Source organism: Bos indicus x Bos taurus, chromosome 12, assembly GCF_003369695.1.
Source record: "Bos indicus x Bos taurus breed Angus x Brahman F1 hybrid chromosome 12, Bos_hybrid_MaternalHap_v2.0, whole genome shotgun sequence".
NCBI classification, from domain to species: Eukaryota; Metazoa; Chordata; class Mammalia; order Artiodactyla; family Bovidae; genus Bos; species Bos indicus x Bos taurus.
The window spans coordinates 18904177-18923019 of record NC_040087.1 but is presented as its reverse complement, the minus strand read 5'-3'; the positions used below and the strand labels follow the sequence as shown (position 1 = coordinate 18923019).

At 41.2% G+C, this 18843-nt stretch overlaps 1 protein-coding gene across 10 annotated transcripts in view; it reads left to right on the top strand.

Annotated features, from left to right (window-relative positions):
- RCBTB1 (RCC1 and BTB domain containing protein 1) overlaps window positions 1-18837 on the top strand; it is a 58111-nt gene extending 39274 nt beyond the window's left edge. For 6 of the 10 annotated variants that reach the window (XM_027557280.1, XM_027557274.1, XM_027557276.1 and 3 more), the window contains exons 10-13: window positions 2032-2158; window positions 4773-4924; window positions 9026-9156; window positions 16560-18837. In XM_027557280.1, the coding sequence (XP_027413081.1) occupies window positions 2032-2158; window positions 4773-4924; window positions 9026-9156; window positions 16560-16700 (551 nt within the window). In that variant the 3' untranslated portion in view covers window positions 16701-18837. Of the gene's footprint in view, window positions 1-2031; window positions 2159-4772; window positions 5010-9025; window positions 9157-9333; window positions 10592-16559 lie in introns of those variants that run through there. The other 4 variants (XM_027557278.1, XR_003513720.1, XM_027557282.1 and 1 more) reach the window with 4 other exon arrangements.
- The last annotated feature ends 6 nt before the right edge of the window (window positions 18838-18843 follow it).

The window sequence follows — 18843 nt, the reverse complement described above, 5'->3', positions numbered from 1 at the left end:
TGAATGGGTACCTCTGAAGAACAGTTTCTTCTCTGGAGGGTGGTACTAGTTGCCAGAAACCAAGGTGGTCCAGCCCTTAGGACGAGATGCAGGAGTTGAGGCTCTGAGAAGAACTGTGTTCTGGGTGGGGAGGGTGGGTAACAATCTAGGCTCTTGGACTCTTTGCCCATCTTAGTTATTTCCCATCTTTTCATTCACTGGGGATTCAGATTACAGGGTCAGGTTTTTGAAAGAATATCCATCTTTCCTCCACAGCCAAGAGAGCTCTGCGTCGTCAGGGTCGGAGGGGAGGCTGTAGGTTAGAGTAACAGGGCTTAGGCAAATGGTATTTCCTTAGGAGAGTCTGATAACAGAGCTCATGGAAAGCTCGTTGTTAGGTTTCAGCCTAGCTTTTAGCAGTTGCCCCTCTGTAAGAGTTGCCCTGGTGACAGCAGCTGCTGCGTCCTGGGGGAAGTCCTCATTTTGGGGAATTGGAAATGGGTCTCCTGCCTCAGTAGTACCTTCATTCAGCAGTGCCAGTGAAGGTCTCTGGAATTTTTAAGTTTCCCTGTTAGCCAGCTGCTTCTCCTCTTTTCCTTTGTTCACACATGTAAAGCACAAGAAAGTGTTGCATGAGTTTGTACACACGCCTTTAGTTTTCATGATAACACAGTTCTACTTACATGTAAGAATTAAATGTCCTTGCACCTTTTTATCAGGCAGTGTGACCACGGTTTAGTAAAGCCACTCCTCTTTTTTTTTTTTTTTGCCACTCCTCTTAAGTACACATTCCTACTAAGTAAATTTGCTCTGCTTTCAGATAGTGTGTGAGGATTATTGTTTGTGCTGCATTGATTTTTAATGTTAAGAACGATGTTTAGATGCCAGGTAGGGAGGGAAAAGGGTCACCCTGGGAAGGAACACTGCTCTAGCGTGACCACTCAAGTGAGGAATGTGTTTCTTAGGACTCCTTGAATTGAATTTACCAACTCCTTGAAACTACCCTAAAAGCAGAGCAGAGGTGTCCAAAAGTGCTTCAGTGAAGGAAAACTGATCAATTCTCACCCTTAGATGAACACTACTCAAACTTTCGAGAGAAGAGTTTAGGTAAAATGACAATCTATAACCTTTTCTTTTCAAAAAGATTTTTTTTTTATGTGGACCATGTTTTTAAAGTCTTGATTGAATTTGTTACAACAGTGTTTCAGTTTTATGTTTTGTTTTGTTTTTTGATTTTAGTTTCCTGACTAGGGATCAGACCCACACCCCCTGAGCTAGAAGGTGAAGTCTTAACTTCTGGACCAGGGAAGTCCGCAGAATACACATTTTTAATGTCTAGCTTAGTTTGGAAGACCGGTTTTTGGCCTTTCCAAATATACTTTTTTTTTAAATTAATTTATTTTTTTATTGAAGGATAATTGCTTTACAGAATCCAAATATACATTTTTTTTCTTATAGTTTAGAAGGCAATGGCACCCCACTCCAGTACTCTTGCCTGGAAAATCCCATGGACGGAGGACCCTGGTGGGCTACAGTCCATGGGGTCGCTTAGAGTCGGATACAACTGAGCGACTTCACTTTGACTTTTCACTTTCATGCATTGGAGAAGGAAATGGCAACCCACTCCAGTGTTCTTGCCTGGAGAATCCCAGGGACAGGGGAGCCTGGTGGGCTGCCGTCTATGGGGTCGCACAGAGTCGGACACGACTGAAGCGACTTAGCAGCAGCAGCAGCAGCATACACTTAGCGACATTTGGGTATCACCAGCTGCTGAGACCTTCTCATCTTGGGGACATCAAGAGCTATCTCCTGTGTCTGCAGTACCTTCATTCAGTGCTGACGACGGCCCCTGGAATTTTTTGTCTCCCTGTTAGCCTATGAAATTTAATTTAATTTCTATGACATTGATTTTAATACTGGAAAGTTGATTTGTCGAGTAAGGGGTGAACTCTTCTGAGAAAAATCTAATGGAATTATCCATCGTGCTAGTCAGTATCTTTGTGAAGTCTTTCAAAGCTTGAGCACCTGTGTTAATGTGCTTGCTTCCTTCAGAGCATGAAGACTTTCTAACAGTTGCAGAGTCACTGAAGAAAGAATTTGACAGTCCAGAAACTGCCGATCTGAAGTTTCGAATTGATGGGAAATACATCCATGTCCATAAAGCTGTTTTGAAAATCAGGTATTTTCTCTTAGTTTAGAGTCATCAGTAACCTTACTCTTTTGCAGTCTCCATTTCCTTGTTATCCCACACAATGGAGACTAATAAGAACTAATCTTGGGAGTAGAGTGAAACAGCACACTTAATAATTTTGCATGTAGTATCAGTCCACTCGTTATTGAAAAGTTTTGCGTGTATGTTTGTGTGTGTGTGTGTGCGCACGTGTACACTCATGCGCCTTTTAGAAAAAGCATAATGTGGGAGTATTTTTCTGTATTGTTTGTTAAATGAAGTAGCTCATACATAATTATTTCCATCAAAAAAATTGTATATAGCTTTAAGAAAATACAAAGGCCCATCAGTGAAAAGTGTATATGTCTTCTTTTAGTTAAAACTTCCAGAGAAGGCAGTGGCACCCCACTCCAGCACTCTTGCCTGGAAAATCCCATGCACAGAGGAGCCTGGTGGGCTACAGTCCATGGGGTCACAGAGTCAGACATGACTGAGCGACTTCACTCTCACTTTTCACTTTCATACATTGGAGAAGGAAATGGCAATCCACTCCAGTGTTCTTGCCTGGAGAATCCCAAGGACAGGGGAGCCTGGTGGGCTGCCGTCTTATGTGGTCGCACAGAGTCAGACACGACTGAAGCAACTTAGCAGCAGCAGCAGCAGTTAAAACTTCATTTTCCACAAGCAGAAAACTTAGGAATACTGGACTTTCTGGTCCTGAGAGACAACTAATTCCCAGTTGAAGAAATGTTCTCTAAATATGGTACATGGCAGGAGTTCTTTGTATAAATGTGAGGGAACTTTGTATTAATTAATAACTGGATGATTGCTCACTGAGGCTGCCATTCGAGAGAGAGGCACATAAAATCTGACCATTGAGAGTTAAACTGGCCATTTACGAGTCTTTTTTCAAAATTTAGTTTAACATCTATTTACAAAATAACATGTTTTTAGGGAACTAAAATGCTATGTCATTCATTGCTTTAAAGGAGTAAGTGTCTACACCAAAGTAGTAATTGAAAAGGTGAAGGGGAATTGTTTCTGTCTGAAGACCTGTGGTCAGCCCGTCGGATTTTCCTGCATAGTGTTCTGACTGAGTTCATCTATTAACCCTTGCCTGCTGCTGCTAAGTCACTTCAGTTGTGTCTGACTCTGTGCGACCCCATAGACAGCAGCCCACCAGGCTCCCCCGTCCCTGGGATTCTCCAGGCAAGAACACTGGAGTGGGTTGCCATTTCCTTCTCCAAAGCATGAAAGTGAAAAGTGAAAGTGAAGTCGCTCAGTCGTGTCCGACTTTGGCGACTGCATGGACTGCAGCCTACCAGGCCCCTCCATCCATGGGATTTTCCAGGCAAGAGTACTGGAGTGGGGTGCCATTGCCTTCTCCAGAACCCTTGCCTAGACAACTGTAACTTTTTCCCTCCCAGATGAGGTAATTTCCTTTGTAAGTGGAGCCATTCTTTCAGTATTCTGAATGGATATTGAACATATATTTGTGTTTTTCTACTGTAACTCATTTTAAAAAGGATTTGAAAAGATGATTTAAAAAAAAATCATGAAGTATGTTATACTTTAAGAAAATCAAATATTCAGAAATCAGTTCCTCATTTAGGTGTATCTGTACATGTAAATACAATACAAAAAGACCTGTTTAGTTTTTCTTCAAATATGTGACTATCCTAGTGAGTGTCACAAATAAATTGGTAACAGGCTTGGAAGAAGAAGGGGAGCAGATGAAAGAAAAGGAACAAAGTTGGGATGGTGGCTGTTTTGAGGATGAGTCAGAAAAGAAGGAAAGTTGTCATGTACGGTAATGGAATAAAAATCCTTTTGAACATAATCCAGTTAACTTTTAAAACCATTTTAAGAATGTGCCGATTACAAAAATGGTGATTGCAAGAATGTGCTGGTAACATACAAACACTGAATCATTTGAGTGGTATTGATACATATCACGGAGAAGGCAATGGCAACCCAGTCCAGTACTCTTGCCTGGAAAATCCCACAGGCAGAGGAGCCTGGTAGGCTGCAGTCCATGGGGTCATGAAGAGTTGGACATGACTGAGTGACTTCACTTTCACTTTTGACTTTGATGCATTGGAGAAGGAAATGGCAACCCACTCCAGTGTTCTTGCCTAGAGAATCCCAGGGACGGGGGAGCCTGGTGGGCTGCCGTCTATGGGGTTGCACAGAGTCGGACACGACTGAAGCGACTTAGCAGCAGTTAGCAGCAGCAGATACATATCAAAAGTTTGAACAGTCACTTTTGAATTTCTTTTGAATTTCATTGTTTGAAATGCCCTTCTGTATAACATCTTTTAAACAAAACAGGTAAGCAAAAGCCTTATCTGAATGAGGTCTGTCAGATGCAAACAGTGGTACTTGTTGAAGCGCTGGCTACTTTGAGGCTATGTATAGTTCTTACTGTTTTACTAGGCAATACCTTAAAGAATGAAAGTGAGTGTATGTAAAAGGTGAATATAAAAACCCTTGCATGTGGAATATATTTTGGTTTTTGTACGTGGAATGAATGTACTACTCAAATAGAGTAACCATCCCTGTAATACTTGTTCATGCTTGCTCCCACCGCCTTAAGCAGGTGAGTTTTGCTGTTGTGTTTCAGGTGTGAGCACTTCCGATCCATGTTCCAGTCTTACTGGAATGAGGACATGAAGGAGGTGATAGAGATAGACCAGTTCTCCTACGCCGTGTACCGTGCCTTTCTCCAGTACCTCTACACGGACGCAGTGGACCTGCCCCCGGAGGACGCCATAGGTACCAGCCGCGCTGGGACTGGCCATGGCACAGGGTCAAAAACATGTCTCCCAACTCTTACTGGGCTCACCTTGTGACTCAGCTGGTAAAGAATCGGCCTGCAATGTGGGAGACCTGGGTTCGATTCCTGGGTTGGGAAGATCCTCTGGAGACGGGAAAGGCTACCCACTTCGGTATTCTGGCCTGGAGAACTTCATGGACTGTATAGTCCATGGGGTCGCAAAGAGTCAGACACAACTGAGCCACCTTCCCATACTCTTATAGTTCAATTAGTTGCTCAGTCATGTCCGACTCTTTGCCATCCCATGGACTGCAGCACACCAGGCCTCCCTGTCCATCACCAACTCCCGGAGTTTACTCAAACTCATGTCCATCGAGTCGGTGATGCCATCCAACTATCTAATCCTCTATTGTCCCCTTCTCCTCCTGCCTTCAATCTTTCCCAGCATCAGGGTCTTTTCCAGTGAATCAGTTCTTCGTGTCAGGTGGCCAAAGTATTGGAGCTTCAGATTCAGCATCAGTCCTTCCAATGAATATTCAGGACTGATTTCCTTTAGGATGGACTGGTTGGATCTCCTTGCAGTCCAAGGGACTCTCAAGAGTCACCTGCAACACCACAGTTCAAAAGCATCAGTTCTTTGGTACTCAGCTCTCTTTATAGTCCAACTCTCACATCCATATGTGACTCCTGGAAAAGCTATAGCTTTGACTAGATGGACCTTTGTTGACAAAGGAATGTCTCTGCTTTTTAATATGTTGTCTAGGTTGATCATAACTTTTCTTCCAAGGAGCAAATGTCTTTTAATTTCATGGCTGCAATCACCATCTGCAGTGATTTTGGAGCCCAGAAAAATAAAGTCTGACACTGTTTCCACTGTTTCCCCATCTATTTCCCATTAAGTGATGGGACCGGATGCCATGATCGTGGTTTTCTGAATGTTGAGCTTTAAGCTAACTTTTTCACTCTCCACTTTCACTTTCATCAAGAGGCTTTTGAGTTCCTCTTCACTTTCTGCCATAAGGGTGGTGTCATCTGCATATCTGAGGTTATTGATATTTCTCCTGGCAGTCTTGATTCCAGCTTGTGCTTCTTCCAGCCCAGCGTTTCTCATGATGTACTCTGCATATAAGTTAAATAAACAGGGTGACAATACACAGCCTTGACGAACTCCTTTTCCTATTTGGAACCAGTCTGTTGTTCCATGTCCAGTTCTAACTGTTGCTTCCTGACCTGCATACAGATTTCTCAAGAGGCAGATCAGGTGATCTGGTATTCCCATCTCTTTCAGAATTTTCCACAATTTATTGTGATCCCCACAGTCAAAGGCTTTGGCATAGTCAACAAAGCAGAAATAGATGCTTTTCTGAAACTCTCTTGCTTGTTCCATGATCCAGCAGATGTTGGCAATTTGATCTCTGGTTCCTCTGCCTTTTCTAAAACCAGCTTGAACATCTGGAAGTTCACAATTCACATATTGCTGAAGCCTGGCTTGGAGAATTTTGAGCATTACTTTACTAGCGTGTGAGATGAGTGCAATTGTGTGGTAGTTTGAGCATTCTTTGGCATTGCCTTTCTTTGGGATTGGAATGAAAACTGACTTTTTCCACTCCTGTGGCCACTGCTGAGTTTTCCAAATTTGCTGGCATATTGAGTGCAGCACTTTCACAGCATCATCTTTCAGGATTTGAAATAGCTCAACTGGAATTCCATCACCTCCACTAGCTTTGTTCGTAGTGATGCTTCCTAAGGCCCACTTGACTTCACATTCCAGGATGTCTGGCTCTAGGTTGGTGATCACACCATCGTGATTATCTGGGTCGTGAAGATCTTTTTTGTACAGTTCTTCTGTGTATTCTTGTCATCTCTTCTTAGTATCTTCTGCTTCTGTTAGGTCCATACCATTTCTGTCCTTTATTGAGCCCATCTTTGCATAACATATTCCTTTGGTATCTGTGATTTTCTTGAAGAGATCCCTAGTGTTTCCCATTCTGTTGTTTTCCTCTATTTCTTTGCATTGATCGCTGAAGAAGGCTTTCTTATCTCTCCTTGGTATTCTTTGTAACTCTGCATTCAGATGCTTATATCTTTCCTTTTCTCCTTTGCTTTTCGCTTCTCTTCTTTTCACAGCTATTTGTAAGGCCTCCCCAGACAGCCATTTTGCTTTTTTGCATTTCTTTTTTCTTGGGAATGGTCTTGATCCCTGTCTCCTGTACAATGTCACGAACCTCATTCCATAGCTCATCAGGCACTCTATCTATCAGATCTAGTCCCTTAAATCTATTTCTCACTTCCACTGTATAATCATAAGGGATTTGATTTAGGTCATACCTGAATGGTCTAGTGGTTTTCCCTACTTTCTTCAATTTAAGTCTGAATTTGGTAATAAGGAGTTCATGGTCTGAGCCACAGTCAGCTCCTGGTCTTGTTTTTGCTGACTGTATAGAGCTTCTCCATCTTTGGCTGCAAAGAATATAATCAATCTGATTTCAGTGTTGACCATCTGGTGATGTCCATGTATAGAGTCTTCTCTTGTGTTGTTGGAAGAGGGTGTTTGCTATGACCAGTGCATTTTCTTGGCAAAACTCTATTAGTCTTTGCCCTGCTTCATTCCGTATTCCAAGGCCAAATTTGCCTGTTACTCCAGGTGTTTCTTGACTTCCCAGTTTTGCATTCCAGTCCCCTATAATGAAAAGGACATCTTTTTTGGGTGTTAGTTCTAAAAGGTCTTGTAGGTCTTCATAGAACCGTTCAACTTCAGCTTCTTCAGCATTACTGGTTGGGGCATAGACTTGGATTACTGTGATATTGAATGGTTTGCCTTGGAAACGAACAGAGATCATTCTGTCGTTTTTGAGATTGCATCCAAGTACTGCATTTTGGACTCTCTTGTTGACCATGATGGCTACTCCATTTCTTCTGAGGGATTCCTGCCCGCAGTAGTTGATATAATGGTCATCTGAGTTAAATTCACCCATTCCAGTCCATTTCAGTTCGCTGATTCCTAGAATGTCGACATTCACTCTTGCCATCTCCTGTTTAACCACTTCCAATTTGCCTTGATTCATGGACCTGACATTCCAGGTTCCTGTGCAATATTGCTTTTTACAGCATCGGACCTTGCTTCTATCACCAGTCACATCCACAGCTGGGTATTCTTTTTGCTTTGGCTCCATCCCTTCACTCTTTCTGGAGTTGTTTCTCCACTGATCTCCAGTAGCATATTGGGCACCTACTGACCTGGGGAGTTCCTCTTTCAGTATCCTATCATTTTGCCTTTTCATACTGTTTATGGGGTTCTCAAGGCAAGAATACTGAAGTGGTTTGCCATTACATACAGGATGGATAAACAACATCCTACTGTATAGCATGCGGAACCATATTCAATGTCCTGGGATAAATCATAATGGAAAAGAATGTAAAAGAAAATATGTTGTTCAGTCAGCAAGTCGTGTCAGATTGTTTACAACCCCATGGACTGCAGCATGCCAAGCTTCCCTGTCCCTCACAGGGAATATGCATTTGTCTCATGATATGCTCCGGGAGATGGTGAAGGACAGGGAAGCCTGGCATGCTGCAGTCCATGAGGTCGTGAAGAGTCAGACACAACTGAGCAACTGAGAAACAGCATGGTAGAGTATATAAGTGGATAACGGAGTCGCTTTGCTGTGCAGCAGAAATTAGCACAACATTGTAAATCAACTGTACTTCAATTAAAAAAAAATTCAGGAAGTATATATAGATATCACAGTTAATAATTATGGACACAGTTAATTTATGACTGTGGTCTTATTTTACTCTTTTAATCTTGAAGTGTAAGTTGCTAATGAATTAAGCGTATCATTTTGGAAACACAGGACAATTCGATTTTTTCCTCTTCCTTTGTACTATAGAAGAAATTGTATAAATGGAGTATAGGAGAGGTGTGTTTGGGAGGTGGGGAAGGGTCGAACTTAGAGAATTTATTTAGTAAGATTGAGAGTACTGTTCCCTAAGAAGCTCCTGCTGACTTATCTGTATAACTGTCTTCACCAAAATGAAATGTCTGTAGATGGTTGGAAACTATTATGAGCTCCATTAAGCATCCCATACTTTACTTTCAGGTCTTCTGGACTTGGCGACATCCTACTGCGAAAACAGGCTGAAGAAACTTTGTCAGCATATCATCAAGCGAGGAATCACCGTGGAGAACGCCTTCTCGCTGTTCTCCGCTGCGGTCAGATACGACGCAGAGGTAACGTAAACCAGCGTGCGCAAACACGCCGCCCATAACTCCCCGGGGGCACCTTCCCCCCTTTTTTTCTCATGGGACCAGGAACATGATGAGTGACTTCACTTCTGTTTAGGGAATCACTGAATGGACTGACCCCTAAAAAAATGAAATCTGGCTTGCTTTATTCTCTGTTCACAGCTTCAAAAATGGTTGTTTCTCCTGTTTCTACCTAAGATAGGAAACTGGAGTCCCAGCAGCCCCACTGCAGGTTGGAATATAAAGAGCCACATCTCATGGGACTAGCAGACGGCATGTGATATTTCAAGTATTTCTCCAGGCGAGCGTAATACATTTTTTCTCAGGACCCACTGTGCTTTTGCCCCACTGTTGCCCTGTCATAAGCCAGGGCTGCCCTGTGATTTATCCCTGTGTTTGCTCTGAAGTTCTGTCATCATCTAATTGTCACTCACGGTTATTCATGGATGAAGAGCCTGCTCTGGACTCCTTTTTGTTCGGTGGTTTTTTATACAGGATTGATTCATGGATCTCTGGAGAGTCCCTCAGTGAATGGGCTTTGGGAGCCTGCAGTTCTTTGTGTGCATTTTCTGGAAGTGAAGAGCCATAGTACCATCAGAATGTCAGCTCCCTCTGCGTAGGAGCTGTATCCCGTTCATCTGTGTGCCTTGTGCCCAGCACATGGGTGGCCAGTTTTTGAACTGAGTGAACACGGAAAGGATGCATTAAGGATAATTAGGGAACTGAAGGCTGAGATGGTTGGTTTCATGTCTTCATGGAGAATAAAAGTCAAAGAGCAATAGCTTTGGTTGAGGTGTCTAGCTAAGGTTTGCACCCAAAATGACACAGTCAGTCTTTCATTTTATCATCATGTGACCAGGGAGATCACCTGGTGTCAGAGAATTTACCAGACTCATGCAAAGATCTGCAGCCGCGGCCTTGGAGATGTGTTGGAGGACAGACTGCATCTTTGCTGCATTTGGGGATCAAAATGGACCATTATGTCTTGGGTTTTCAAAATGCATCCTATTTTTATTTCAGATTATATTATGATTATAAATATTTGATGAGGTCAGATATAGCTGATTTTCTCTGTGGCCTTTTCAACAGATGGGATGATGATCAAAGTAAATCATTTCTAATAGGAAATGGATGTCTAGTTTTTTTCCTACCCTTTCTTTGTCATCATGAACATCTCTATTAGCAATGCTGTTTCTTCAGATTTTATTTCCTCCCAGTGATACAATTTTAAATTGGTCCATGACTTTTCACTTCATTTGGCAATTGACTTTGAACCTTCTGTGTCTCTCCATACTCCTTCTCAGTGCTCATGAGGTCTGTGTTCTTGGGATAAGGAGCTTGCTGACCAAAACCAGTCAGGACCACCTGTACTGTGCTGCGTTGCTTCTGTTGTGTCCGATTCTGTGCGACGCCATGGACTGTAGCCCCAGGCTCCTCTGTCCATGGGATTCTCCAGGCAAGAATACTGGAGTGGGTTGCCATGCCCTCCTCCAGGGGATCTTCCCCACCCAAGGATCCAACCCGAGTATCTTTTGTCTAACCTGCATTGGCAGGCAGGTTCTTTACCACTAGCGCCACCTGGGAGCCAGGACCACTGGGGCAGCAACTCGACTCTCATTGCTGGAAAGTTCTTTCTGACCTTCAGCTAAAATCTACCCCAGAAAGTTTATGGAAGATGCCGTATGCCTACCCAGGCCAGGTCATTTCCTTCAGTAGTTTTCACTTTTCTGATATAAAGTACATTAGAGCTGTCCCTTGTTTGAGACCACAAACATGCTTCACCAGAGTCTGTCCCATTGGGGGCGTGTAGTTGGCACTCAGAAGTACATGCTGAGTTAAGTGAACGAATGAATGTATTTGAAACATGTCACCATAAAGTTGTACTTTAAAAAAAATTGTTAAACAATAACTCATAATCCTGTAAATTTTATGTATTCAATGTAGAGAAATTAGAAAATAGAAGGCAAAAAGCCTTCTTTTTAGGTTGAATTATTTTTTATTCTGTTGGGAGTTATATAATTGACTAATGTACCTTTACGTTTTATTACCTTAATACTGTAGAATGTAGAAATACATACATTTAGAATATAAAAATGAAGCCCACTTACTATATCTGTTAGTTGATTGGAAGCTGCTGCTAAGGCAGATTGGAAATTAGCTGCAAAATCTGTTATTTTCAGTGATTCAGCTTAGGGACCCTATGTGACTTTTCTTTCATTCTGTGAAAATGGGAGGGTGGAGACTCCCTGCCTCTCATATTTCTTCTTTTTTCTATAAAAATTACTGTGGTTCCTCCAGGCTTCCTTTTGACAAGAGAATTTTGAAGCAAATGTACATATGTTAAAAAAACAAAAATATATTGACTCAATAGTTGTGAAGATTTTTTAAAGTAAGCTAATTGTTGTGGAACCCTTATATTATAGATGCATTGTCAAATTTTCTGCAAATTTTTAAAAAGTAAAGAAGGACTTAGAGAAAGAAGACTTAAATATTCCTATAGTACAAACCTGAATGAGTGTTGATATCAGGGGAGAAAATGTGTATAAAACATTGTCTCGAGATAGTCCTGATCATGTTTTAGGTATAAACATTTTGAAATGCTTCTATTTATACTGTTTCTTTTTAGGAAATTTTTGTTTTCTGTGTCTGGTTGAACATTAGAAGAAACAGTTGGGGAGTTTTTTGTTTGTTTGTTTAATCAGATTAGAGAACTTTCCAGAAAATACTACTTTCTGAGCAGCTATGTCTTAAAATTTTGCTTTTGGTGGGTAGAAATAAATATGAGCCAAGAATCTAATTACAGAATTGATTTGGGGACATGATTTTTTTAAAACTTAGTGCTAATGCCAGATGATCAGCATTTACTTCTTTTCTTAGGAGGTTAATTAAACATTTTTTGTGATCAGTAGACTACAGAATATTTTTTGAGTGTATGTTCAGTCACTCAATCATGTCCGATTCTTTGTGACCTCATGGACTGCAGCTTGCCAGCCTTCCCTGTCCTTCACTATCTCTCAGACTTCGCTCAAACTCTTGTCCATCGAGTTGGTGATGCCATCCAGCCATCTCGTCCTCTGTCGTCCCCTTCTCCTCCTGCCCTCAGTCTTTCCGAGCATCAGGGTCTCCTCCAATGAGTTGGCTCTTCGCATCAGATGCCCAAAGTATTGGAGCTTCAGCATCAGTCCTTCCAGTGAATATTCAGAGTTGATTTTCTTTAGGATTGACTGGTTGGATCTCCTTGCAGTCCAAGAGACTCTCAAGAGTCTTCTCCAACACCACAGTTCCAAAGCATCAATTCTTCGGCCCTCAGCCTTCTTTATGGTCCAACTTGCACATCCATACATGACTACTGGCAAAACCGTAGCTTTGACTCTACAGACCTTTGTCAGCAATGTGATGTCTCTGCTTTTTAAAAATGTTTTCCAATATGGTGAAACACTGAAATACTTTCTAAAAAAGAAAATCAAAACCCACTTTGATATGGAATGTTTTTGTACTTGATGTACAGTTGATCCTTGAACAGTGAAGGGGTTAAAGGTGTATAATTTACAGTCAACCCTCCGTGTATGTGGTTTGTCCAAATCCCTGGAGTCAGTCAACCTTGGATCCTGTAGTGCAGTTAGTACGTGCTGTTGAAAAATATCACCCTGGCCGAGTAGTCCTTCTGCAAAATGTCTTAGCACTCATGTATTTTAGCCTTGGGCTGTTAACACTGGATAAGAACTCCACTGAAAGCTGCAACATCATTTTAAAATGTGGGTTTTAAGACTGTCGATCTTCCATGTTTTGTTACTAAAGAAAATCTGTGGAAAGAAAAACCAAGTTATTTTCAGAGTGTGTACAGTGATTGGAATAACGCGATGTTTAAAGATTGAGAATGAATTTATAAATGTAGATCTTCCTTCCTAATTAGAACAAATCTGCTATTTGATCTGCTTCAGAATCGCTTTATAATAATTCCACCACAGACAGTCATAAACATGGACTTTGCTTTCTGAAACACCAAGACTACCCATATTATGAGATTCCTTGAATTTACACCCTTGCCCACTTTTATATTCCATAGGCTTGAGAAGGTGCTTAGGAACTTTTCTTACCTCCTGGCCAAATACTCCTTGTCCTTCTTAGAATTTTTTTTTTTTTTTAAGTCCAGCAGTCCTATTATAGTTGACTTATTAGTTGGGTAAGAGTTGCATTTTTTCCCCTAGGTAATTGAAGATCTGATCATTTGCATATTGAGCTGAACAAATCATGTAGGTTCTTATACTATTTAAGAGTTCTCAGAAGGGCATTTTTCTAATTCACATATCACCATCAGCAGCACATGGGCTCAGGTTGCTGATTGAATCTGCTTGACTGTGCAGCTCTCTGGTTCATGGAAGTGAACGTGCAGATTTTAATTCCTCTCTTCAAGTGCGTTCAGCGCTTCCTTTTCCGAAGATCTGCCTAACCACAGTTTAATTAGTTATTTAGACAACTCAGATTTAGATTACTTTCAGTATTCTTTGGAGAAGGCAATGGCACCCCACTCCAGTACTCTTGCCTGGAAAATCCCATGGACGGAGGAACCTGGTGGGCTGCAGTCCATGGGGTCGCTAGGAGTCAGACACGACTGAGCGACTTCACTTTCACTTTTCACTTTCATGCATTGGAGAAGGAAATGGCAACCCACTCCATTGTTCTTGCCTGAAGAATCCCAGGGATGGGGAAGCCTGGTGGGCTGCCGTCTATGGGGTCGCACAGAGTCGGACATGATTGAAGCGACTTAGCAGCAGCGGCTGTATTCTTTAGTTAGCCTTTCGGTGTTTGAAACTATTAAACATTTGTTGAATGCGGTTGACCCTTGATCAACGTGGGTTTGAACTGCATGGGTCTACTTATACGTGGATATTTTTCAATAGTAAATACTACAGTACTGTTAGATCTGTGGTTGGCTGAATCTGCAAATATGGAGGGCCAACTATAAATTATACTTGGGTTAACCCCCATGTCGTTCAAGGATCAACTGCACTGAGAAATCTCACCAAACTAAATGGAGGGGAAGACAAAGCAATTTGATAAAACTATTTTCATAGAGTTGTGAACTGACAATTTAGAAGCCCCATTTGTATACCTGGGGCTTCCCTGGTGGCTCAGATGGTAAAGAATGCCTGCATTGTGGGGGACCCAGGTTTGATCCCTGGGTCTGGAAGATCCCTTGGAGAAGGGATTGGCTACCCACTCCAGTATTCTGGCCTGGAGAATTCCATGCACAGAGGAGCCTGGTGGGCTACAGTTCATGAGGTTGCAAAGAGCTAGACATAACTGAGCAACTAACACTTTTCACTTTGTATGCCTGTGCTATATAAAAAAGTTCTTAACAGTTTATACCCCAGGTAATCTATACAATTAATAAACTGAATAAACTGGCTTTTTCATTATAATACAAATATCTTTAATTCCAAATTAGCAGATACAGGAGTGGTTAAGTTTTTTTTTTTTTTTTGACTTTTTATTTTGTATGGGGTAATAGTAGAAGGGAGTGGCAGAGGATGACATGGTTAGATGGCATCACCGACTCAGTGGATGTGAATTTGAGCAAACTCCAGGAGATATGAAGAACAGAATAGCCTAGCGTGCTGCAGTTCATGGGGTTGCAGAGAGTTGGACACAATTTAGTGAGTGAACAGCAACAACAAGTAGCCGAGTAACAAGAGATGCTGTGATGGTTTCAGGCGGACAGTGACGGGACTCAGCCATACGTGCACACGTATCCATCTCCCCCAAACTCCCCTCCATCCAGGCTGAGAAGTGGTACGGTTTTGCAGTGCCAGAATTTAATTTCACCTTTGAACTTGAAATTGTATAATTAAAATTTAAATACCTAAAGATCCATATCTGATACATGACATGGTTTGAAGGACTTTTTATGCTGTGACTGGGTCCTTCTTTCTCAGATATATGTAGATAATAAACTAGTTATGTATTTTTGATAAATTAAAATGTGACTTTCATCTTTCTATGGGATGTAATGTAGTCCCTAGAGCTGTTTATTAACCATTGAGTTATAATACCAGGAGTAGTGCTTTCTCCTGAATAACAATGTGAGAGAGAGTGTTTTATGTTGTAGGGCATTCAGCTGTCCATTTAGCTCACCAGGAATCTCTTACTTCAAAACAAAACAAAACAAAGCCATGGATCCAGAGACTGCGCTAACAATCTAAATGTGTTTTCAGTTATCTGAGAATAGAACTCTGGCAGCAGCTGGCTGAGAGACTTCAGATGTGGTTTCTCTCTTCCTGGTTATATGACTGGAGAGGGTGCTTCTTTCAGCAAGGGACAGAGAGACTCGTAGAATGAGGAAGCATTTGTTTGCAGGGGTCTGAAAGGGGCATTTCTGTGTGGAAAGCAGCCCTTCCCCACCCTGCCTGATATTCTCATTTGGTGGGAGCTGGGATGCAGGAAGCCAAGACCCTACAGTTTAACTGTTGTTGGGATCCTGGTCTGGTAGAACCCTGAATATTGACCTTCAGTATTGCTGGCCAGGTTACAGAAAGCGAGCTGTCGGACTTCACCTTTGTGCACGTTCCAGGTTACCTAGTTGATGTAATAAAAGTATGTTCCAACGTTTGAAGGAACAAGGTCACAGTAGCATTTTGCTGGGGTGAAAGCATGTCTTAGCACAGGCACAAGTAGGCTCTTAAACTCTCGGTTTGCCACTTGTGTGTGAGACTTCCGCTGTGAATGTTGGTAGCTGGTGACCCTTCTCCTCTGATTGACCATCTGAGAAATTAGTGTGGTGGGAATTATAGTGTATTACTCCTTGTGGCTTTAAAAATGAAGACATTTTTATATAGGAGAGCATGAAAGTGATTTTAAGGTCTTGGAATTTTTATTTAAAATTTTTTTAATTGTTTTTTTAGAATTTTTATTTTTAATGTGTCACTTTAGGTTGATCATTTCATCATTTTTCTGTTTCTGAAAAGTCTTTTCTTCCCTTGAACCAAATGACCCACATCTTAATGCTTTTCCCTGATGCTTGAATGTAGTAAAACATATTATATGGACTTAAGTTGCTTTCAACTTTTTAAAACCATGTCTTCAAGTGACTGGATTATGTGGTAATTGTGAAGAAACTGCACCCCTACATCCCACAACTCTGTGTGTGTTTTGAAGAGTCAGACCTGAGTAAGGGAACCATTGCTTTTACTGTGTGATGAGAAAATAGTTGGTATTTTTTCTGCCTTGTACCTGTGGTCATGTGTTTGCCTAGTTTGAGGTTTCTGGCCTCAAATCTCTTCTAGGGGAGGGTGAGAGCTTTGGGGTGAGGGATCTGGAGAGAAGGAATTCAATCAAAGTTAATTAAAAAAAGGCCTCTTCTTGTTTTTATTTTTGTTGTGTGTGTCCAGGATTTAGAAGAATTCTGCTTTAAGTTTTGCATCAATCATTTGACAGAAGTCACACAGACTGCAGCATTTTGGCAAATGGATGGCCCTCTCCTAAAGGAATTCATTGCTAAAGCCAGTAAATGTGGAGCCTTTAAGAACTGAAGCCCAAGACTGCTGGGTTTTGTGTGAGTGCTCTGGGGCTGGTGAAGGCGTGTCGTTTGTGCTCTATGAGGGATGTAATTCTGCAGGTAAAAAATAACAAACCATCACATGTCTTGCTCACATTGGGATACAGCTCTCTGTGTAGGGATATGTGAAGAGTGCACAGCTCTTCCTGAACCCATTTTAAACTATTTCCAGATGTGTGTATTTTGAATGTGACCTTAACATTTGGCTGGGACATTGTAAAGGGGTGAAAGTTTTGCTAGTTGGTTGTTTTTTTGTTTTTGTTTGTTTTTGATTAGAGGAACTTCTAAAGTTGGAAGCGGACGTTTGTGGCAACTCTCCTGGCTCATGTATCGGCAGCCCTTTTGCTCCCAGGAGTTGGGATAGTGCACGAATTGTGAGAGGCGTAGAGGCCCCCCCGCCCTCCCCCGCCAGAATGAAAGGTGCTGACTTGGGACTTGGCTGAGAGCTGCATTAGTTGCCAGGTCTGTAGCCTCACTTTGAAGGGATAGTTAAGATCGTTTGAGGTTTTGTTTGTGTTTTTGCATCATTGATGACTTTTTTTAACTTCAAAATGATATTCAATTTAATATAAACCTATTGAAATGGTAATTACACAAAGACGAATTTCTCAGTTAGTCAGGGTTTCTCTTAAGGCTTAAGTACATGCAAGAGTAGTAATGTAGAACTATCTATGAAAAATTAATAATGGAAGAAACTTCACTTGGGTGAAGGTGAATATTTTATAAATCAGAGTCTCCACTTCTAACAGTGTTTTATTAAGGTTAAATTTGAGAACCCAAATTTAAATGCCCCCACCTTTTCCCCTATAAATGCTAATCATGTAAGAGGATAATAGTGATATATTCCTCATTCTCTTGCTTCCTAAATCATGGTTGCTGAATCATCAGATTTGCTATGTCTGACTCAAATAAGTAGTTCTTAAACCCAAGTTTCTTACAGGACTTAACAGAGTTTGTTTTGATTGGTTTTTATCTGTGCCAAATACCACCATACATTTTGCTTATTTGAAATTTCACCAGCTTTCACATTTGACTTTCCTTTTGGTCGTGTTAGGTATAATATTTAGCACAACTTGACTTTGAAGAAGGATCTGAATTAGGGGCGGGTGGTCTGGTTATGAAACGTGGCTCTGGGAGTAAGAGTGTTCAGTGTGTGTCTTTGCAGCTTGCTTCACGTGTCTGTGGAGCTTGCTTGGAGAGCAAGGCTTTGTTTTTCTCTCTGGCCAACAGACTCATTTCTCTCTGTGGAAGCTCCCCTGGTGAACTGTTTGCTGTTTGGAAGGTCTCCCATCTGAATTGAGACTAGATACATTTTCAGACTCAAATGAACAAGAGGGTGAAGAGATGCTGCAGCTACTGTTTTTAGCAAAGTTTCTGTGTGTGTTGGCGGGGGAGGGCCCAAAGATGGGAATTCATTGATGGGGGCAATAAACACAAGCCCAGAAATCCCAGCCCCCTTTCCTTGACCGTGTTGCAAGTGATCAAAGCCCAGTGAGTTACTACATTAGGATTATTACTGCAGCATGATAGAATTTTCTTACTAGGTTGAGAAATGTACATTAATTTGATTATTAGCCATGATGGGTAGTATTTATAACAGTCACTCTCATAGGTTATCCGGGCAAAGCAAGAACTTCAGTGTGTTTACTATTGCTCTTACTTGAAAAAAAACACTTTAACAAAAGCACAAATTAACGTAGTATATCCATTTCCATAGATAGTTCATTCATTCAACAAATATTTGCCGAGTTCCTAATAGGTGAAGAACCACTTCTCAGATTACTGAGTTATTTGTATGAGTATGTATTCAGTGAAGAGAACAGGAAAAAGTCCTTCAGAAAGTACTTGTGTGTATGTGTTTTTTTTTTAATTATGCTCTCTTATTTTTCTACCTGGTTTTGTTAATCACGTCAGGAGATAAAAACTATTCTTTGAGTTGTTTTCTTCATCAGACATAATTATGAAAGCCGAAATATTTGTATTTCTTAAAATAGCCCTAAAATATACTCTTGAACTTCTTACTGGAACATTTGATACTCTAGTTATACAGGTTGTATTTATGCAGTGTTTAGAGTGACATGTTAATAAATAAAGCAGTCTGTTAAAATGGGCATCTA